Below are 20870 nucleotides of genomic sequence, written 5' to 3'. Positions count from 1 at the left end.
ATATAATATAATAAAAATCAAATAAAATATAATTAAATTAAATTAGATGAATAAAATTTTACTTGTATAAAAATATTATACGAAATCTATGTAATTTACAAAATTAAAGTGACAAAATTTGTTTCAATATCTATAATATAATAGTACTTACTTGACATAATTAATACGTGTCTTCAGATATGCACATCACAATCTAACCAATATTATCTATTTCTACTGTTACAAGAACTCATGTAACACAGAGAAGATCTAATACATTCACTGATTACATATACACAGACGCTACGAAAATTGGCTCTATTTAATTACTACAATCTGAGAATACGTTCGTTTTGGGGGAAGATCAAAGTCGTTCTAGCTTGAGCGATCTAAACTCGAAACAAGCTATGCTCAGAACATTCTTTGTTTTTTCTCTACTACCAAACGCAGTTTAAAATGGAATAAACGTCTTACTCTAAACTACCTTCTTCTTCCAGTTTCGATAAGAATTTTGCGACTCTGTAAACTTGGTTCCACTTGACGTGCCACTTTATCTACTAGGCAGAGCAATTTCTTAATACCGATGAATACACTGAATTATAAAATACATAATGATAAAAATATAATTAATATAATAAACTATATGTTATAAAAATGGGTTTAACGATAATACACGAAATGGCTTTCTTGCATGCAAAGCTTCAAGGAAAAGGTAAGTTTTTAAAATTCTTATTAACAATTTTATTCAGACAATATACGTGATATCACAATATATGTGATAATATACCCTTATAGAAATTTAATACTGTAAGTGATTTTTTGGCTAGTAATTAATCACTTAAAAGCACTATTAAAAGCACTGTTAAGAGTGCTTTTAATAGTGCTTTTAAATGATTAATCACTAGCCAAAAAATCACTTACAGTAGGGGAGACCGGGGCAATTCGTGACAATACGAAAAATTTCCCGCGCGGATAACTTCTATGCATTTGCTGGTAGAAACCTGTATTACAGACCATAGATGGGTCTAATGGTCCTCTATATTAGAACAAAATTCGGTGTGCGTATCTACAATGTTTCGTTGTCAGTGGCGGAAAAAGTGTTTACCTCGTGTAAAAGTAAATTTTTGAATCCACGGATATTTTGTGTTCAATACGAAGCAATTGCTTCCAGATTTGAAACGGTAAGTTTTACTTGTTCACCTGGCATTTACACACACATGTGTAACGCAGGTTGCATGCATTTATTTCTTGTCTGGGTTTTTCGGACCACGAAAGATAAAAAATGACGCTGGGGCATTTCGTGACATGACCGCCTGGGGTAATTCGTGACACATTGCGTGAACAATCCTGGGAAAACGATGACGATATATGACATCCCTTCGATCGTCACCGATTCTTTGCCTTTAGCCACAACAAGTACAAACATCAGGGCCGGATTCAAAGCAGCAGGAATCTTTCCTTTCAATCCTGACGTTTTTGGTGAAATCGATTTTTTACCCGGTCAAGTCACTGATCGAGGATGGAATGGAGATGACCAACCACAGCCAGGTACCTCAACTGAAAATGATGTGTCAAGGGCCTCAAACAATCCCTTCGATCGTTTCCAAAAGCGGGCAAAAGGAAAGTCACGACAAGAGGACGAAAACGAAAGAGAAGTGCAATTTTGACTGACGCTAATGAACTCGATGCACTTGTTGACGAAAATGACGAAAGAGTACAAAATAAAAAAAAGAATATAAGGATCAAGCTCCCCAAGAAACAGCCAGCTTGCAGAGGACGTGGACGCCCGAGAAAGGTCGTTACTCGCAGTTCGGAAGACGACGAAAGCGAAGCCTAACGATTTTTTGCCCTTCCTATTCCATTTAATGTACAATTTGATTAATAAAAACCTTTTTTGAGTGAGTAAGTGTACGTTTTGATATAAATCATGAAAATAGGACGAATTCGGACATTGAAACCCGTTGAAAGAAGAATTGTCACGAATTGCCCCGTGCCTTGTCACGATTTACCCCGGTATTGGGGCAATTCGTGACACGAGACAGAGTGAGGCATTTCGTGTTCTACTTTAAAAGTAATGTGATGAAAAGACACAAATAAATATTTTTGAAAACTAGAAGGTTGCACGATGAAAAAACCGGCTAAAACGTATTTTTATCTCAAATACTTATCTCAGAAAAAATTCAAAACCAAAAAATGTCACGATTTGCCCCGGTCTCCCCTATTAAATTTCTATAAGGGTAATATCTGCAGGCGTATATGATACGTAGGGCAAATACTTTGTTATAGACATATTTGTTATAGATATAGATATAGATATGGAGTCGAGCGTGGCTTAGCAGCCAGCGCACCGGTAGGGCAAATACTTTGTTATAGATATTTGTTATATATCTGCAGGCGTATATGACACGTAGGGCAAATACTTTGTTATAGATATTTGTTATATATCTATAACAAAGTATTTGCCCTATACGCCTGCAGATAATATATTATCACATATATTGTGATATCACGTATATTGTCTGAATAAAATTGTCAATAAGAATTTTAAAAACTTACCTTTTTCCTTAAAGCTTTGCATGCAAGAAAGCCATTTCGTGTTTTGAGAAGAGATCAACTTCTTCCAACACGTTTCACAGATAATCAGGGGTTGACAAATTATAGCATGACGGATGGTATTAAATGCTGGAGGTAAATCTACATCATCTAAAACTTGTCTGCAAAAAGAAATATATTATTAAGAATATATGTGTGTATATGTTTTTTAATTTTATTTCCTGAAAAAAAAAAGTTCTAATTTTACCTGCAACTAGAAGGGCACAGAATCAACAATTTGCGACCTGAGGGCGGCGATTTCTTCAATAATACGTCTAAAAGTGCTCGTATAATTCCATTGACGACTTGCGTGAAGCTGATCATTTCAATGCAACGTCCCATTATCTGAAGAATATATATACAGATAACATAATACATATTAATTAATACTACCTTTATAAAATACTTATAATAATTATAATAATTTATATTAATTTATAAAAATTTATAATAATTTATAACAATTTATAATAATTTGCAATAATTTCTAATATTTCTAATTTATTAAATTTCTAATTTTATATTGTTGGAATATACTAGGTAGATTTTCTATAATTTCTCTCTTTTACACTTGTATTAAATTTACTTTTACCTATTTACTTCCTTATGTATGCCCAGCAAACACCAAATCTAATTGATATATAACCTGGGGAGTAACAAATTATATAACAGGTGTTATACTGGAGTAGCATAACAGTTATATAACTTTACATTATTACTATAATATAACTAGGTTATAAAACTATTATGTTGCTCCGTTATTTATATGTTATAATAAATGCACATTAATACAACTGTTATATATGCGTGTTATACAACAACGGTTGCGTTGATATTATATAATATTATATAACATAATTTCAATTACCGCCGGAATTATATAGGGGAGACCGGGGCTAAAAGGTCAACGGGGTTGAAGTGTCAAATCAAATATCTCGGAACCTGTATATTGTGCGAACTCGCTATTAACATTGTAAACGCTGCTTATGGTACCCATGTGACCAACGGAGTTTTCGGCAGGTTACCTGCCGTGTTATGATTTTACGAGGGCAAACGTGTTTTCGGAAGGTGAAAGTGAAAATTTTCTTGCCGTGGAAATATTGTAATATCTGCAATAATATTTGCTCTCCAAATCTCGCGGTACGTGATTATAAAGAGTAATGCATGCTGAACACGAATCCAGTGTAGTTTTTTCATTATCGTTGATGTCTAATATTTCGTGGGCGATCAAACCTGAAACTTGTGTTTGGGGCTAATCAGTCAGTAAGCACCCGGGGCTGGTCAGTCACTGTGGCGCGCCGGGCGCACGACTTCAGCTCACGGCGAATTCGCCAATTTCAGGTTAGGTTTCCCTTGAGCGTGATTCTGTCTTCCCTTGCACGTGCGTCAGTTTGTATAGGAGGGAAATAGTACGCACGTATCGTCGCAAAACGGGTGTTTTGACCGACCGAAAAGATGGCGGACCGTTGTTTTTGAGATCGCTCGCGCTCACGGCACGTCGGCGAGGTACGGCGAGGCACGGCACGGCTCTGAGATCCCGCGATTTCCGCGCGAGAGTTGACATGCCGCGCGCGCGGTAGATCGTCGTTGTTGGTCGTTGTGTCAGTGACAGTCGCGCGTGCGACCGCATCGTCCAGCGTTCGCCGCATCGTCTCGGCGTCATTGTCGCCGGCGTTGTAGTGGTGGTGGTGTCGGTGGTGGTCATCGTCGTCGTCGTCGTCGTCGTCGTGGTGGTCATCGTCGTCGTCGTCGTCGTCGTCGTCATCGTCGTCGTCGTGGTGGTCGTGGCCGTCGTCGTCGTGGTGGTCGTGGCCGTCGTCGTCGTCGTCGTCGTCGTCGGCGCGTCGAGGAATCGGCGCGAGGACGCCGTCGAGTCGGTAAAATGGTCGCGCTCCACCGCGAGCTTTTCTAACCCCCCTGTCGCTATTTATCGCTCCCCCGCGAGAAACGCGGCTTGGTTAGGTTGCTCGAGGGTCCGCGCTGATCCTATGGCACCGGAACTCCGTCACGCGTGTTCCCCGTGGTTGCCCGCGTTGACAATATGACGTGCCGTTGGGGAGTTTACGATTTGGTTAACCTCTGTATTCACGTGCCTAAATTGTTTTATGGAATAGGTCTAGGTAAAACAATTATTTTTTAATGTTTCGCATAAAAATTTTAAATAAATTTTATATTTTTCTCTTAAAAAACAATTATTAAAATGTATCCTATCATTTTTCAGGATTAACTGTACGTATATGTATTGAAAATGCAGTGTGACTGATCAGCCCCGGGGGGGGGGTGACGCTTAAACCCCGGCATTTTTGAGATTTCAATTTTTGCACCGTTGTCGTTTTTGCTCTATACCGGTTAAACAAAGCGACGTAGATAAAAATTTCCTTAATAAATTTTGTAGCTAAAGGTTCACTCTTTACAGTGGTATACCACATTTAACTTCAATTATTTATTTTGTTGTTAAAAATCGGCTCCGAAAAAAAACTGACCTTTTAGCCCCGGTCTCCCCTAACCTCGATAGCATGCGCCATAGCGGCGCACGCAAGTTCGCAGTCTCTCGCCGCTTTCTGCTAGTGCCATCGTGCCACGATCGTGACAATAATACATTAGAAGACCGCGCCCGTCCGTGGGAAATCGTGAACCGCGTTCGCGGGTGTCTCGTGTGCGCGACGGCCCGTCGCTCGTGAAAGGACGCGACGCCGGCGAGAGACGGTCGAGGACGTGCCTTTGATTCGCCCTCATACGAGAGATAGCTTGATCAAGCTATTATAGGTTAGAACACGTTGTGCACATTAGGAGGTATTTTCCGTTTCACCCACGATGCGCATAATGCATTATTTATCCTTGTTATTCATCGAGTGTTAATAAACAATTGGATAAATGATGCATTATGCGCATCATGCGTGAAACGGAAAATACCCTAAGGGTCGGTCTACAATCAGTCGTACAGTCGTATGTCGGAGGGTATTTTCCGTTTCACGCACGATGCGCATAATGCATCATTTATCATTGTTTATTAACACTCGATGAATAACAAGGATACATTATGCATTATGCGCATCGTGCGTGAAACGGAAAATATCCTCCGAATACGACTGATTGTAGACCGGCCCTAAGTCTCTTTCCGCTTCCGCAGCTTCCGCTAGTGCCATCGTGCCTCGTTCTTATCGCGACGATATTCATTTGGAAGACCGCGTCCGTCCGTGGGAGATCGTAATCGTGAACCGCGTTCGCGGGTGTCTCGTGCGTGCGACGGCCCGGCGCTCGTGAAAGGACTCGACGCCTGCGAGAGACGGTCGAGGACGGAGGACGTGGCTTTGATTCGCCCTCGTACGAGAGCTAGATAACTTGAAGGTATGTATTACCTATATTATAGGTTAGAACACGTTGTGCACATATTTAATATAGAGGTACTTTCCGTTTCACGCACGATGCGCATAATGCATCATTTATCCTTGTTATTCATCGAGTGTTAATAAACAAGGATAAATGATGCATTATGCGCATCGTGCGTGAAACGGAAAGTACCCTAAGAATCGGTTTCTGTAATCTTATTTCGGAGCGAGATATTTCGTTATCCGATTGATTCTGTACATTTGGTGTTGTAATTTCGTCACGTTTTCGTTGGTAGATAATTTACGAGTTTATTGTTTGTCGAAAGTAACAATATTTGTTGAAATGTTAAGTAGAATTTATATCGTTGTGCTGGAAACAAAGTAAAAGCTTTGCAGAGTTTTGTATTTTAATTTTTAAACCAAAGAGTTCAAAAGCGTTAGATGCAATTTTATTATTTTTATGAATTATATAGTTTTAGTACATGGAATATCTATTTATTAATATCTATCATTGTAATATCTATTTATATTGCTCATATTTTTATTTTTGTTTTAAGGACATATTACCTCGCACCATTCGACGCTCACAGAGTCCGAATTTGATAATATTGCGGCTGAATGGATCCGCTTCGCAAAACAGCGTAAAACAAGAGAAGAAAAAGAGAAGGACAAGGAGAACAAAACTTAAGAAAATACATCATACGTATTTAAGGAGGTTCTACAGGTACTCTCTAGTCAGTTGAGAGATGAAGAGAAAATCTTCAAATTCATCAATTCTAAGTATTCATAAAATATTTCGTGAATTTTGATGACGTTAGAGCCTATATCATACCCATATTAGTCGAAGCGAGGAATAATTAAAAATATCGTGTAAGTGCTCCTTTGACTCCGGCGGCTTATACATGCGAGAAAATGTGGTAACGTCGCGAACTTGAGTCTCGCTGTTCTGCTCATATGACCGTGGTTATTTCACATAATTCTAGAGCGAGTACTCCTCCGTAAGCGCTCGTAAAGGTTAGGTGCTTAAGTTTGAGGTGCTGTCATACTGTGGTGCTGTACTGGCTGTACACTTTTCGCGCGGGTGCAGTCGCTGCGACGTTGCCAAATCTCCCTTGTTATTCGAAGCACGCTACGTGAACTGTGATATGGCCTGTTTCAATAGCCAATATCATAAAATTTTACGCGATAACCCTTGTTTTTCTCGATATTTCTGAAAAGCTTAGATTAAGATCTATAAGAGCTCCGTTTCTCGAATCTCTGGTAGGTCGCCTTCATATAAATAATATCTCGTTTCCTGTCTCCAGGAACCCCTCTGCCATAAGAGCTCATGTTAAAAACTGTAATTTCAAATTCATTTTTGCAAATTTTTACACGATAATCGATGCTAAATTTTTCGAGCACTTTTCTCGCATCTCAATTTATACGTCCATGAAGTTTTTTCCAATTTTTTAGATACATCCATTATCTGTAGAACCTCCTTAAAGGTTTATTTTAATTTTAAGGCTTAAAAAATTTGCAATAATATTTTGTTATGGCTCATTGTACTATTTTATAACCTCTGAAATTTTAATCACTTAATTGTCAACGCTTAAAAGCTATTTTTCTAGTTTATTCAACCGCAAGTGAGAAATGTTATTTTTCATTTTTTAGAGAAATGGATATGTTTCCATTATCTTTCGTACTTATAGCTTAATAATCTTTTTTAATTTGTTTGCAATCACAATGTGCTCATTTATCAGACATTAGATGGAGATGTACTTATATGGAGGACTTAGGTTAGTGCGGAATATTTCTACAAGGAGATAGTGCCAGCACTCCTGGTTTAGACCAGTGGGTGCTGGGACTGTCCTCTGTCGAGGACAGAGTCCGCATTGGTCGATGTCCTTGATCCAGCTTTGACCAGTGGGTGCTGGCACTGTCCTCTGGCGAGGACAGAGTCCGCATTGGTCGATGTCCTTGATCGAGCTTTGACCAGTGGGTGCTGGAACTGCCCCTTTTAGGAATAGAGTCCGCACTAGCCTATAAATCTTCCAGAGGAAACATGAATACATCTCCTTTTGATGTCCACTAGACAAGCATGCTCGTAAAATGATTCAGAAAAGAGATTATTAAACTATAGGTATAAGTCCGACAGATAAACGCGTTATGATAAAGTAAAAGGCTAGTATAAGTTATATATTATAAGTTAATTATAAGGATCAATATTAATTGTCATACAACTCTGAAATTTGAATCACTTGTCAGTGCTTAAAATGTCTTATGTTCATTAAACCGCTAGTAAAATTTTTTCTTTTTTACGAACGCAATTTGATTGTCTTTTTACACAGTTGTGATTGAAAATCAGAGATTGTACAATTGACTAGTTTTACATAATTATTTTCTATAGAGAATTGACTGGTGGACTCCACAACAAAAACAGATTCATGTCTGATGCTTATAATAATATATATATTATATATACATATGTGCAAGTACAGCCTATATTTAATTATATATACAACAACAGTAGATATATTTAAATTGAAGAATGTGGAAGCCACCAGCCAATATGAAATTTAGATTTTGGAATATATCGCATATATTCCATAGAATAGGGGAGACCGGGGCCTAACCGTCAGTTTTTTTGGTGCCGATTTTTAACAAGAAAATAAATAATTTTAGTTAAATGTGGTATACCACTGTAAAGAGTGAACCTTTAGCTACAAAATTTATATAGGAAATTTTTATCTATGTTGCTTTGTTTAACCGGTATAGAGCAAAAACGACAACGGTGGAAAAATTGAAATCTCAAAATGCCGGGGTTGAACCGCCACCCCCCCCGGGGCTAATCCGCCACACTGAATTTTCAATACATATACGTACATCTAATCCTGAAAAATGATAGGATACATTTTAATAATTGTTTTTTAAGAGAAAAATATAAAAATTTATTAAAAAATAATTGTTTTACCTATTCCATAAAACATTTTAGGCACGTGAATACAGATCCTGACAAGCGCACGCATGTGTTGTGTGCCCTACGCTCGCACGCAATGCACTGTTTCCCATATGCTCTGTTTATTGTCAACTTCTTTGAGCACACGCAGCACGTATTATCCAAGTCTTCGTCAGAATCCGACCGCTGCTGCTTCCTTGATTTCGATTTACGCCCACTGCTCGTCGAAGGCTGCGGTTCTGTTTGTGTGGCATTTTTTTATTTTATCTTTTCTCACCGCAAAAACTGCCTTCTTAAGTTGCTCCTTGTCGACGGGAATCGACGGCGTCCTCGCGCCGATTCCTCGACGCGCCGACGACGACGCGTCGTCGGAATCGCTCCGTCAGGACCCAGGAATTCTGTGATTTACGTCGCTTTGTACGGAGCAACGACGACGACGACGACGACGACGGCCACGACCACCACCACCACCACGACGACGACGACGACGACGACGACGACGATGACCACCACCGACACCACCACCACTACAACGGCGGCGACAATGACGCCGAGACGATCACTGACACAACGACCAACAACGACGATTTACCGCGGCCGGGAGTTGGGACGATCTACCGCGCGCGCGGCATGTCAACTCTCGCGCGGAAATCGCGGGATCTCAGAGCTGTGCCGTGCCTCGCCGTACCTCGCCGACGCCGCGACGTGCTGTGAGCGCGAGCGATCTCGAAAACAACGGTCCGCCATCTTTTCGGTCGGCCAAAACACCCGTTTTGCGACGATACGTGCGTACCATTTCCCTCCTATACAAACTGACGCACGTGCAAGGGAAGACAGAATCACGCTCGAGGGAAACCTAACCTGAAATCGCCGTGAGCCGAAGTCGTGCGCCCGGCGCGCCACAGTGACGAAACTGACGGATAAACCCCGGGTGCTTACTGACGGATAAGCCCCAAGCACAAGTTTCAGGTTTGATCGCCCACGAAATATTAGACATCAACGATAATGAAAAAACTACACTGGATTCGTGTTCAGCATGCATTACTCTTTATAATCACGTACTTTGAGATTTGGAGAGCAAATATTATTGCAGATATTACAAAATTTCCACGCGCAGAAAATTTCATTTTCATCTTCCGAAAACACGTTTGCCCTCGTAAAAATCATAACACGGCAGATAACCTGCCGAAACTCCGTTGGTCACATGGGTACCATAAGCAGCGTTTACAATGTTAATAGCGAGTTCGCACAATATACAGGTTCCTAGATATTTGATTTGACGGTTCAACCCCGGCGACGGTTAGGCCCCGGTCTCCCTTATACCAAAGATTTTATGTGAGGAATCCTTGAATGATCCTTGACTGGATCAATATGTATTGTGATAAAAAGCTGTTTATTAACCAAAAATGTTCATTAACTAAATAAGAAAAATGTTATTATATATTAATATAATATATATAGAAAAATATAATATATATTTTCTACATGTTTGGAGTGCAAAATATATCTAATAAAATGATTATTCAATATATATTTATATTTGTCCCTTTCCTACGCAAAACCATGTATGTCTTTTGCACATACTAATTCCAGAAAAGGTTTTTAAATTAATTTCAAGCAAAAGCAAATAAAACAGTTTGTTTTCGCTTAGAATTAATTTAAAAACCTTTTCTGGAATTAGTATGTACAAAAGGCAAATTATAAATTAATTAACATACAATAAAATGTACGATAACAGTTACACTGCAGTTTTATAACAAAAATGCTTTAAAGTATATTACTGCTATATAAATGTTATATAACATCGCTATATTTATATTATATAACTGCAATAATCCATATATGCAAAATTACAACTAACGTCTGCATAACTGTTACGATCGTGTTATATAGCGTGTTACATTTCGTTATATACTGGCAATATAATCGTTATATATTTGTGTTTGCTGGGTGTATTAATTATTATCTTACCTTTCTTGCTAGCTGCTATTCTTTCTTATTTGACACCTCGTATACATGATCTGTATGCTCTAATAATGCGTCGCTGCGCAAGTCTGACAGCAGGGGCTATCATCGCTCACAGGTTAGAGTGCGTTCCAAAACCTCTCACGAAAACTCGGACAACCTTTCTGTCCGCGACTGTACGATGAGGTGCACCAAGAGGTGGTCCCAATGGTGAACCGGCGCGCCCAGTGATTGCAGGGCATTAAGCGCCTCCGCAGTGGTGTTGAGGATAGTATTGAGTTCGCGTGCTGATCGGGTAGCCATGGGTCTGATGCCGAACAGCCGGTCTACCTGCGATGAAATCAGGAGACGCTTGTTCTCGAACCGCTCGACGAGTAAGTCCCAGGCCGATGCAAACGAGTCCTCCGCGACAGGCAGATTAGATATGAGCTGCGCAGCCTCACCCGTGAGGCTGGTCCGAAGGTAATGCATTTTCTCCACGTTAGATATGTCAGGGTTTCTGCCGACCAGAGAGGAGAAGAGATCGTGGAACGGTCTCCACGCCGAGAAGTCTCCGGCGAACTGAGGGAGGGTGATCTCAGGGAGGTGGCTGCGTGCCGTCGTCTGACCGGTGAGAGATAGGTTTGCCAAATGTGATCCCGAAAGGGGGTTCGCTCGATCCTTCTCGTCGATGAGGTGTGAGAGAGTAGCCTTGACCTCGGCGTAGTATTGCAAACACCGGTCATACACACCGTCCTTGAAATAATCTAGCTCCAGCAGTGAGTCCACCTTCAAATCCGAGAATCGCTCGTGCTGCTGGTCGAACTTCTCCCAGTAGTTGTCAACCAGAGATAGCTTAACCTTCAGTGAGGCGAGGGGGAGCAAGAGGAACGCCGAGTCTTGGGCTTCGAGCGCCACCGACTTAATATACGTGAAGCGGTTCATTTGCAATGATATTTTGGTCGCGACGGGAGACATGGTTAAGTACCGACAGTGGTGGCGCAGCGAAAGAGATAACCCCAATTTAGCCGATCGACGGTTCTGAGATGCGGGTTCCGTCGAGCTGGGCCGCGCGCGCAACCAATTCCGGGGGGCCGCCGGAGTGTCACTACGAGCTGTACCGGTCTCCGAGAGCCGCGCGTGTGCTAAGCGTCCGACGGGTGGAGCGAACGGGAGCGAGCACTGTTCCGGATCCGCGAACTGAGAACTGGAGATGATCCGAACTGAATGTGTTGCCGGGAGAAACAGGCCGGTCGATATGTCAATAGTTCGATTGCACCGGAGCGGCCGAGCACGCGTCGCGAAGATGGAGAGCACGTGACAGGGGGGTGCACTCGCGAGCGCGCTTTCGCGCGGCCACGCGTCGCGCGTGAGCTGAGCACTGATCCGACGACGATGAAGAGAATCCCGACCACCGCACGGTCAACGAGGTTATGCCCGAGATTGTCCGGTCGTACGAGCGATACCGAGCCGCGAGGGTGAGAGAGAGAGAGAGAGAGTCACGCCGCGCCGCAAGGCGGCGGAGCGGATGGTCGATGATATCCGCCGGCCGTTCGATCCCGAATGCCGCACTGTCCACGATCTCTCGCCGGCGTCGCGTCCTTTCACGAGCGACGGACCGTCGCGCACACGAGACACCCGCGAACGCGGTTCACGATTTCCCACGGACGGGCGCGGTCTTCTAAATCTATCGTCACGATCGTGGCACGATGGCACTAGCAGAAGCGGGAGAGACCGCGAACTTGCGTGCGCCGCTATGGCGCATGCTATCGAGGTTATATAATTCCGGCGGTAATTGAAACTATGTTATAAAATATTTATATAATATCAACGCAACCGTTGTTCTATAACACACATATATTACAGTTGTATTAATGTGCATTTATTATAACATATAAATAACGGAGCAACATAATAGCTTTATAACCTAGTTATATTATAATAATAAAGTAAAGTTATGCTACTCCAGTATAACACCTGTTATATAATCTGTTACTCCCAGAGTAACTGTTATATAATCTGTTATATATCAATTATATTTGGTGTTTGCTGGGATGTCACTAATGTGACATAATTACCTTGTTATGACAGATGTCATATATTTTGATACTCATAAATTTCATAATTTTAATAATTAAATGCTCTTCCAAACGAGCTAATACTATAATGTAATAATGTTTAGATATGGTTTTGTTACGATAGAAATAACGACACATATAGATGATAAGACTTATTTCATAACTATAATGTGCGATAATAACCATTACGTAATTACGATAAGACTGCTAGAGCACGATAGCTCACAAGAGTGACCTAGTCAAGAAGGGTTATACTTTTATTTTATATGACGTATAAAGTCGAAATTAAATATTTTAATTTTATTTAGCCAAAAGGGATATTTCAAAATGAAATAGGCTAATAGCGTGAAGCAACATCAGTTTTGATATTTTATGAATGGATTCATATTGTGTGAGTTGAGACGAGTCCAAATATGCTCTATGTACAGTAACTTTGTCATTGAATCGATTTAAAGTGTAATCAGCTGATCGATAGAAAGAATGATAGATTCACAGATTTTATGATAGATCTTAGTTACTTGTGATTACCAGACATCAAATATATGTCAATTATCGATTTTACATCGATATTTACAAAATTGACACTTTTGAGTAAAGATCTTTAGTTTGGGTAATTTCGATTGAAAAAGGGTATGGACACTTTAAGATCGTCTCATAGAACAAGCCTATATGGTTTATTCGAAAGAAATCGCCATACTTTAAGTTTTGACACTTTTATGCCTACTTTGCCCATAATGATGCGATTTTATTAAATAAGGTCTCAAACGATTTGTTAGGTCCTAAGGAGGCCGTCTATGTAGTTTATTTGTGAATTTTAACTTTATTTAAAGATTTCACCCCTCGGGGGCAACTTCGCCATGTATGGTGCGATTTTGATTTTTAAGGGCTTAAATGGTTTGTCTAGTCCTAGAGAGACTGCCCATATAGTTTAATTTCAATATTTTTCAATTTTACGAGTTCTCACCTGTTCAGGTGTACTTTGCCAATTAGCGACCGATTGAGTTGCGAATCGTCTTAAACGATTCTTAATGATCCCTAGAAGTGATCCATGTAATTTAATTTTGAATTTTTCAATTATTTAAAGATTTTCCTAAAAGTGGTGAAAATTGTAATTAAGCCTAATTATGATGATTCGACGATATGTACGTGTTCATAGGGACACATGGAAAGAGAATCTGACGTGACTTATGCAATTTTCACAATAATTCTCAAAATAGCCATTTGGGGTTAAAACTCGTGTTAATTGACTTTTTATTTCATATTCTCGTTCAGAGAAACTAACTAAAGTCACCCATGAGAAAAAAACTTGAATTTTCCCAAAATTACGGATTTTTACTAATTTTCGTGAAATTGTTAATGTTCGGGGGCACGCGTTAGCGCGGGATGGCGCGAGGTAAAGACAACCACAAGAGAAGACACAGCAAGTACAGAGAAAATAGCGTTTATAATGTCAAATATGTACAGTTAACACAGGTTACTTTTAGGCAAGTGCCGTGAGCGCGCACAGAGTTGAGCACGGCGAGAGCAGCGAGAAGCGGTTCAGCAAGCGAGTGCGAAACGGCGGCGGTATAGCAAGGCGGTTTAGAAAAGCGGTGTACTAGCGGTGATCTGCGAGCGAAATCGATTCCGCGGCGCAGCGGCGATCCCTTTATCACCTCCGAGGCGAAACTCCCTCCAGGCTGGGTACCACCAGTTTCGGGAGGGTGATTGGCCATCGGAGCCCTACGTCATAGAACCGACGTCACCGTTTTCACGTGACGCCCCGGCGGGGTCGTTACATGGTTTCAACTGTTTTGTTTATAGCAGGGATCTTTCTTTTGTGAGAGCGTCGTCGTTCGACTTTGTTTATGCGACCGGTCGACCGTGGCTGTGTTGTTGCTAACAATTAGCGAACTTTCGGAAAGTAACGAAAGATCCATGCTATAACGTGCCGCGAGTTATTCCCTTAACGCGAAATTATTTAGGCGATTATTTTATAGAAAGCGTGACATGCGCTGACATGCAACCGAATTATCACGATCTCACACATTCCCGCCCGCCTCGTCATATGGTGACGAAACGAGACGGTGCGCTCGCTGAGGCGATCGCAGTCGCGGCACGAAGTATCGATTAGCGATCGATTACTGATGATCGCAATCCCGGCGCGAGTGCGAGCGGCCATGTTGCGAGGTGCGCGGCTGCGCATTGTCATAACACGCGAGAATCTCGAGCGAGAAACATATTTCGCACGATATGTTTCTATGTATGTTTTTCGGTATATACATGGTGCCGTGAAGTGATGTGACGCGAGTGTGTGTTAAGTTAAGGCGGAAGGCCGAAATCACCGATTAAGTGAAGTGCACGGAGTGCATTGGCGGAAGGCCGACATCACCGATTAAGTGAAGTGCACGGAGTGCATTGGCGGAAGGCCGTCAGAGACAATTACGCGAAGTGACAATAATAACCGACGGACATAAGTAGCGCGAACCGCGAAAACTAACGCAACGGATGGTTTTGTAGCTCACGCATCCGCAACGGTGGTGGTGGAGCCAGCGGCCCCGGGAAGCAGCACAAGTTTGACGAGTGGCCGGACGAATTCGGAGGCGGCCGTGCGGACGGTCACTACGCGGACGACGCCGTCGTCTCCAGGATGCAGCTTGATGATCCTTGCGAGGGGCCATCGATTCGGCGGAGCGATCTCGGACCGCATCAAGCAGAGTGAGCCGACATCCGGGGTGGTCTCAGCAGATAGCCACTTTGGTCGGGAAGCGAGATGCTGGATGCATTCGCGCGACCACCGTTGCCAAAAATGATCGCGCATCTTTTGCACCAGCTGCCATCGAGTTAAGGTGTTGTCCGGCCTCTCTCCCAGTGACGGCTCAGGAGCTGCCAGCAAGGGAGCCCCGATAAGGAAGTGCCCCGGGGTCAGTGCCGTGACGTCGTCTGGGTCATCGGACAAGGCCTGAAGCGGCCGAGAATTCAGACAGGCCTCAACCTGAGCGAGGAAGGTGGCCATTTCCTCGAAGGTGAGGGTCGTTTCGCCGATGACTCGCCTCAGGTGGAACTTGGTGGATTTCACCGCCGCCTCCCAGAGTCCGCCGAAATGCGGTGCGGCTGGTGGATTGAAATGCCACCGGATTCCGTGGGTGGAGACGTCGTGAGCGATGCGCCGGCCGTCGGATGACGACGCGCGTAAGAGGTCCTGCAGTGCCCGGTCAGCCCCGATGAAGTTGGTGCCACAGTCGGAATAGATGTCCGTGCAGAGTCCCCGGCGGGCCGTGAAACGACGGAGGGCGGCCAAGAATGCCTCCGTCGTGTAATCGGAGACTACTTCGAGGTGCACGGCTTTGGAGACGAGGCACACAAAGACGGCGATGAAAGCCTTGTGCGCTCGATGTCCTCGCCCTTTGGTCGTGCGTAGAATCGGGCCGGCATAATCCACGCCGGTCCGCTGGAAGGGCCGCGACGGGATGACCCGGGCCCGTGGAAGGCTGCCCATCGGTGGTTGCGGAGGCGCGGCTCGCCATCGGGTGCAAATTACGCATCGATGCAACAGCTGTTTCACCACGGCTCTGCCTCGTGGAATCCAGTGGCGGAGGCGGAGAGTGCCGAGCGTGAGTTGCACTCCGCCGTGGAGGGTTCGTCGGTGGCAGGACTCCACGAGCAGACGAGTGAGCCAGGAAGACGTTGGAGCGATCAATGGGTGTCGCGCGTTATGTGGAAGCAGTGCGTGCTTGAGTCGCCCTCCGACTCGGAGCACGCCGTTGTCGTCGAGGAAGGGACTCAGCTTGGCGAGTGGACTGCGATGCGACACAGTGCGGCCGTCCCTGACGGCCTTGATCTCCTCCGGGTAGTGAAGTGATTGCACCACCCGTTGCCATCGGAACAGTGCCGTGTCGAGTTCTTCCGGAGTGAGCGTTCTCGCCCGATCGTCCGGACGGGGATCGTCGGTGCGGGAGGTGGTGCGTCGCCATCGCAGACACCACGCCGTGACGCGTAGAAGCCGGTGTAGCGAAGAGAATCGAAGGAGAGTGTCGGGCTCCGTTTCGATCCTCCCGACGGCGGACACGACGGCCTTCCGCTCAGGCATCTCTGCGTCGGGAATCTCGTCGTTCTCGTCGGGCCACCGGGTTCGGTCCTCCCGCAGCCACGCCGGGCCCGTCCACCACAACGGATGGCCGATCAGTTCGCCGGGCGCAATCCCTCGGGAAGCGCAGTCGGCCGGGTTGTCGCGTCCGGGAACGTGCCGCCACCGAGCCTCGGGAAGAGTCCGCTGAATGAGCGATACCCGGTTGGCCACGAACGTCTTCCAACGGGATGCGTGGCCCTTGATCCAGTGAAGTGTCACTCGGGCGTCGGACCAGAGGAAGATCGGTGCTGCGGGCAAGTGTAAAGTGTCGCGAGCGTGTCGCGTTAATTTAGTGAGCAGTGCGGCCGCGGACAATTCGAGTCGAGCGAGGGACACCTGCTGAATCGGGGCAACCTTGCTCTTGGCCAAGAGCAAGTGCAGCGTGGTGGAGCCGCCTCTCGTGACGCGGAGGTAGACGGCAGCGGCGTAACCTCGCTCGGAAGCGTCGGCGAAGCCATGGATCTCGACCTGAGACTCCGTAGCTCCGCAGTTGAGCCAGCGGCTCACGCGAAGACCCTCGAGAAGCGGGAGCTCCCCCAGGAAGCGCGCCCAAAGTTGAGCGTCCGCCGATGGAAGGGGGGAGTCCCATTCCAGTCGCTTCAACCAAGCGGACTGGATAAAAATCTTGGCTCTGATCACGACGGGGGTGAGCCATCCGAGCGGATCAAACAATCGCGCGGTCTCCGAGAGGACACGCCTCTTCGTGAATTCGGTGATCGCGCGCGTACGAATCGCGACGGAAAATTCGTCGTCCGTTGGGTGCCATCGGAGGCCGAGAGTGGAGTGAGTGTCGTTCTCCCACACGTGCAGTGCGCGTTGAAGGCGATGTTCCCGCGGGATGCCGACGAGAATGTCCTCGGAGTTCGCGGCCCACTTACGTAACGGAAACCCGCCCGCCGTGCAGAGCTCGCGTAGTTCGGTTTGCACCGCGATCGCGTCGTCGATTGTGTCCTCTCCGGTTACGACATCGTCCACGTATCTGTCCTCTTCGAGGGCGATCGCGCCGCGCGGATACCGAGACCTTTCGTCCGCGGCGAGTTGCAAGAGCGTTCGAATCGCGACCCACGGCGAACACTTGAGGCCGTACGTGACCGTCGTCAGGCGGAGAACGCGCACGAGCAAGTCGACGGCACTTCTCCACAGGATCCGTTGGTGGTCGCGATCTTCCGGGTGGACCGAGATCTGACGATACATCTTCTCGATGTCGGTGATCATCACGTAGCGGTGCCGACGCCAACGCAAGAGCACGTCAGCGAGTGCCGGCAAGAGGTTAGCGCCTGCGAAGAGGTGGTCGTTCAGCGATTCGCCGGAGCTGGTGCGTTGTGAGCCGTTGAACACCACTCGAAGTTTGGTGGTGGTGCTGGCCTCCTTCAACACTCCGTGGTGCGGCAGGTAGCACGCTCCGCGAGGTAGGTTCTCGTCAGACGGAGCAACGGCTTCCATGTGCCCGAGGTCTTCGTACTCCCGCATGAACGCGTGGTAGAGCTCTCCGAACCGGGGATCTCGGGCGCACTTGCGTTCCATGGCGGTGAGCAGGCGCTCCGCGGGCTTGCGGGTCTCGACGAGATTCTTCGGCGGCGAGGCGAACGGCAGTCGGACGACGTACCGGCCAGAGGGGGTGCGCTCGTGGGTGCGCACAAAGTGTTGCTCGCACTCCTCTTCTTCGGGAGTGAGCGTGACGGAAGCGGGAGGTTCGCTCTCCTGCTCCCAGAAGCGGCGTACCAGCTCGGCCAAGTCACGGTCGGCGGTGCCTTGGAATGAGCTGAGGTGACCAACGAGGGAGGTCGCACCGCAGCCCCCTGACAAGATCCATCCCAGGATGGTCTTCTGAGCTATTGGCGTTTGCGGTTCGCCTCGGCGGAGACCATCCTCCAGGATGGTCGAGCACACTTCAGCGCCCAACAGCAACTCGACGGGGTCGTTGGCGGTGAAGCGCGGATCGGCCAACGGGAGTCCTTGAAGATGAGGCCACGTGGTGCTGCACTTGTTCGTGGAGCCTTGGTAGAGCGAGAGACGCGGAAGCACGAACGCGACGGCGGTGAACGAGTCCCCGGTGGTCCTCGACGTGACGTTCAGTGACACCTTGCCCCGAGTGGACCCCGAGTGTGAGCCGCCGATGCCGAAGATAGACACTCGCGTGCGCGATCGCGGCAGGCGTAGCCGCTGCACCAAGGACTCCGACACGATCGACACTTCGGAGCCCTGGTCTATGAGGGCCCGAACCTCATGGGGATCTCCGTGCCGGTCGGCAATGGTCACGCGCGCGGTCGCGAGGAGAATCGCCTTACGGTCTTCGGTCTTTCCGGCGGCGGAAAGCGCGCTGACTTTCGCGGCAGGTTTCGGCGTGGAAACGTACGCGTCGTGCAACATCGAGTGGTGACGCAAGTTGCATGTGAAGCAGTTTCGCGTAGACTGACACTTCACCACCAGATGATTGCCGAGACAGTTGTAGCAGAGTTTATTGGTCTCGACCACAGTCTTCCTCTCACTGGCTGTCTTGGCCTTGAAGTCGGGGCACCCCATGAGCGAGTGCTTCCCTTTGCATAGCGGGCACTGAGAAGGCTCGGAACGCTTCGCGACGTGGGTTTTCGCGGACCGTGACGGTTCACTCGAGGGTTTGGTAATGTTCTTCGGATTCGCGGCGTTTAACGTGAGAATCCGTTTGGAGATGAAGCTCATCAGCGTATCGTGAGACGGCGGTTCGAAGGAATCTCCCGAGGAGGATTCCCATTCCAGACGCGTTCGCGAGTCGAACAGTTCGATGACGAGGTGGTTGAAAAGGTCCATGCCGTGCGAAGCTATGGGCCTCCCAATGCTCTCTTGAGCATTCACGGCGGACGTGGCGGCGTTATGGACGCGGCTGAGCTTGTCGGCGGTGGCGGCTTTCATCTTCGCCACGGCGGTAAACGTGGCGAAGTTGGAGCGTATCAGCTCCCTCTTGTTCTCGTAATGCTGGCAGAGTAGCGCCCACGCGCGATCGTAATTTTCGCCCGTAATGGTTAACGATCTTATTAATTTTTCAGCCGGCCCTTTGAGACACGAGCGGAGGTAGTGCAGCCGTTCGACTGGCGGAATCGCCGGCTTGTCGCCGATGACCGACCGAAAGAGATCGCGGAAAGATGGCCAGTCCTCGTAGGCGCCCGAAAATTGCGGCAAGTTGATACGTGGCAGCGAGACGCGAGGCGCGTGTTCGCCCCCCTGATCTGACGCCGTGACGGACGCGGAAGCCGACGCGGCCTTGAAGAGCTTCGCCTGTTCGGACAGGATGCTACGCTGGAGCACGTAAGCGCTCTCGGCTTGGTCGAGTAAGTCTAATTTTGCGTACTCACTCTCAGCGTAGCGGTCCTTGTAGCAGGCCCGAACAAGGTCATGCTGGCTCTCGAACTTCGCCCAGTGGTCGTCGAGGAGGCGAATGCGAGTCTCGACGGCAGAGAGGGTGATATTCGCCTGACCCATCTTCTTCAGGTTTTCGACTGCGTTGGAGATGCGTACGAAGAGTTCGTGTTGGCTGTTCAGCATGGCGCTATGGTCAAGACTCATGGTGTCTTCTGTTTTAGGCACTCCCGATCGCGGTTGCCGGCGATGATCCGGCTCGAAGGACCAGAATGTTCGGGGGCACGCGTTAGCGCGGGATGGCGCGAGGTAAAGACAACCACAAGAGAAGACACAGCAAGTACAGAGAAAATAGCGTTTATAATGTCAAATATGTACAGTTAACACAGGTTACTTTTAGGCAAGTGCCGTGAGCGCGCACAGAGTTGAGCACGGCGAGAGCAGCGAGAAGCGGTTCAGCAAGCGAGTGCGAAACGGCGGCGGTATAGCAAGGCGGTTTAGAAAAGCGGTGTACTAGCGGTGATCTGCGAGCGAAATCGATTCCGCGGCGCAGCGGCGATCCCTTTATCACC

The 20870-nt window shown here is 46.5% G+C and overlaps 2 protein-coding genes and 1 long non-coding RNA gene across 3 annotated transcripts; 1 reads left to right on the top strand and 2 right to left on the bottom strand.

Moving 5' to 3' along the window:
• The first annotated feature begins 914 nt into the window (after nucleotides 1-914).
• On the top strand, nucleotides 915-1691 carry LOC139784404 (uncharacterized). The gene is made up of 2 exons (XR_011721551.1): nucleotides 915-1160; nucleotides 1255-1691. It is a non-coding gene; the product is annotated as an uncharacterized lncRNA (long non-coding RNA).
• Nucleotides 1692-10941: 9250 nt separating this feature from the next.
• Nucleotides 10942-11757, bottom strand: LOC139784403 (uncharacterized). The gene has a single exon (XM_071723570.1). It carries the CDS (start codon nucleotides 11755-11757, stop codon nucleotides 10942-10944), a length of 816 nt encoding a protein of 271 aa, XP_071579671.1.
• Nucleotides 11758-15357: 3600 nt separating this feature from the next.
• LOC139784402 (uncharacterized) lies at nucleotides 15358-19854 on the bottom strand. Its single transcript, XM_071723569.1, has one exon. It carries the CDS (start codon nucleotides 19852-19854, stop codon nucleotides 15358-15360), a length of 4497 nt encoding a protein of 1498 aa, XP_071579670.1.
• Nucleotides 19855-20870: the final 1016 nt, after the last annotated feature.

The sequence above is a fragment of the Temnothorax nylanderi genome, unplaced genomic scaffold (assembly GCF_030848795.1).
Source record: "Temnothorax nylanderi isolate EJ_2023f unplaced genomic scaffold, tnyl_v1.0 TNYL_tig0622_pilon, whole genome shotgun sequence".
NCBI lineage: Eukaryota > Metazoa > Arthropoda > Insecta > Hymenoptera > Formicidae > Temnothorax > Temnothorax nylanderi.
The sequence above is the reverse complement of the archived record's forward strand: the minus strand, read 5'-3'. Positions and strand labels throughout refer to the sequence as shown.

Excerpts from the sequence above, each read along its gene's own strand:
- LOC139784403 (XM_071723570.1), bottom strand. The coding sequence starts at position 11,757 with ATGTCTCCCGTCGCGACCAAAATATCATTGCAAATGAACCGCTTCACG.
- LOC139784402 (XM_071723569.1), bottom strand. The coding sequence starts at position 19,854 with ATGAAAGCCGCCACCGCCGACAAGCTCAGCCGCGTCCATAACGCCGCC.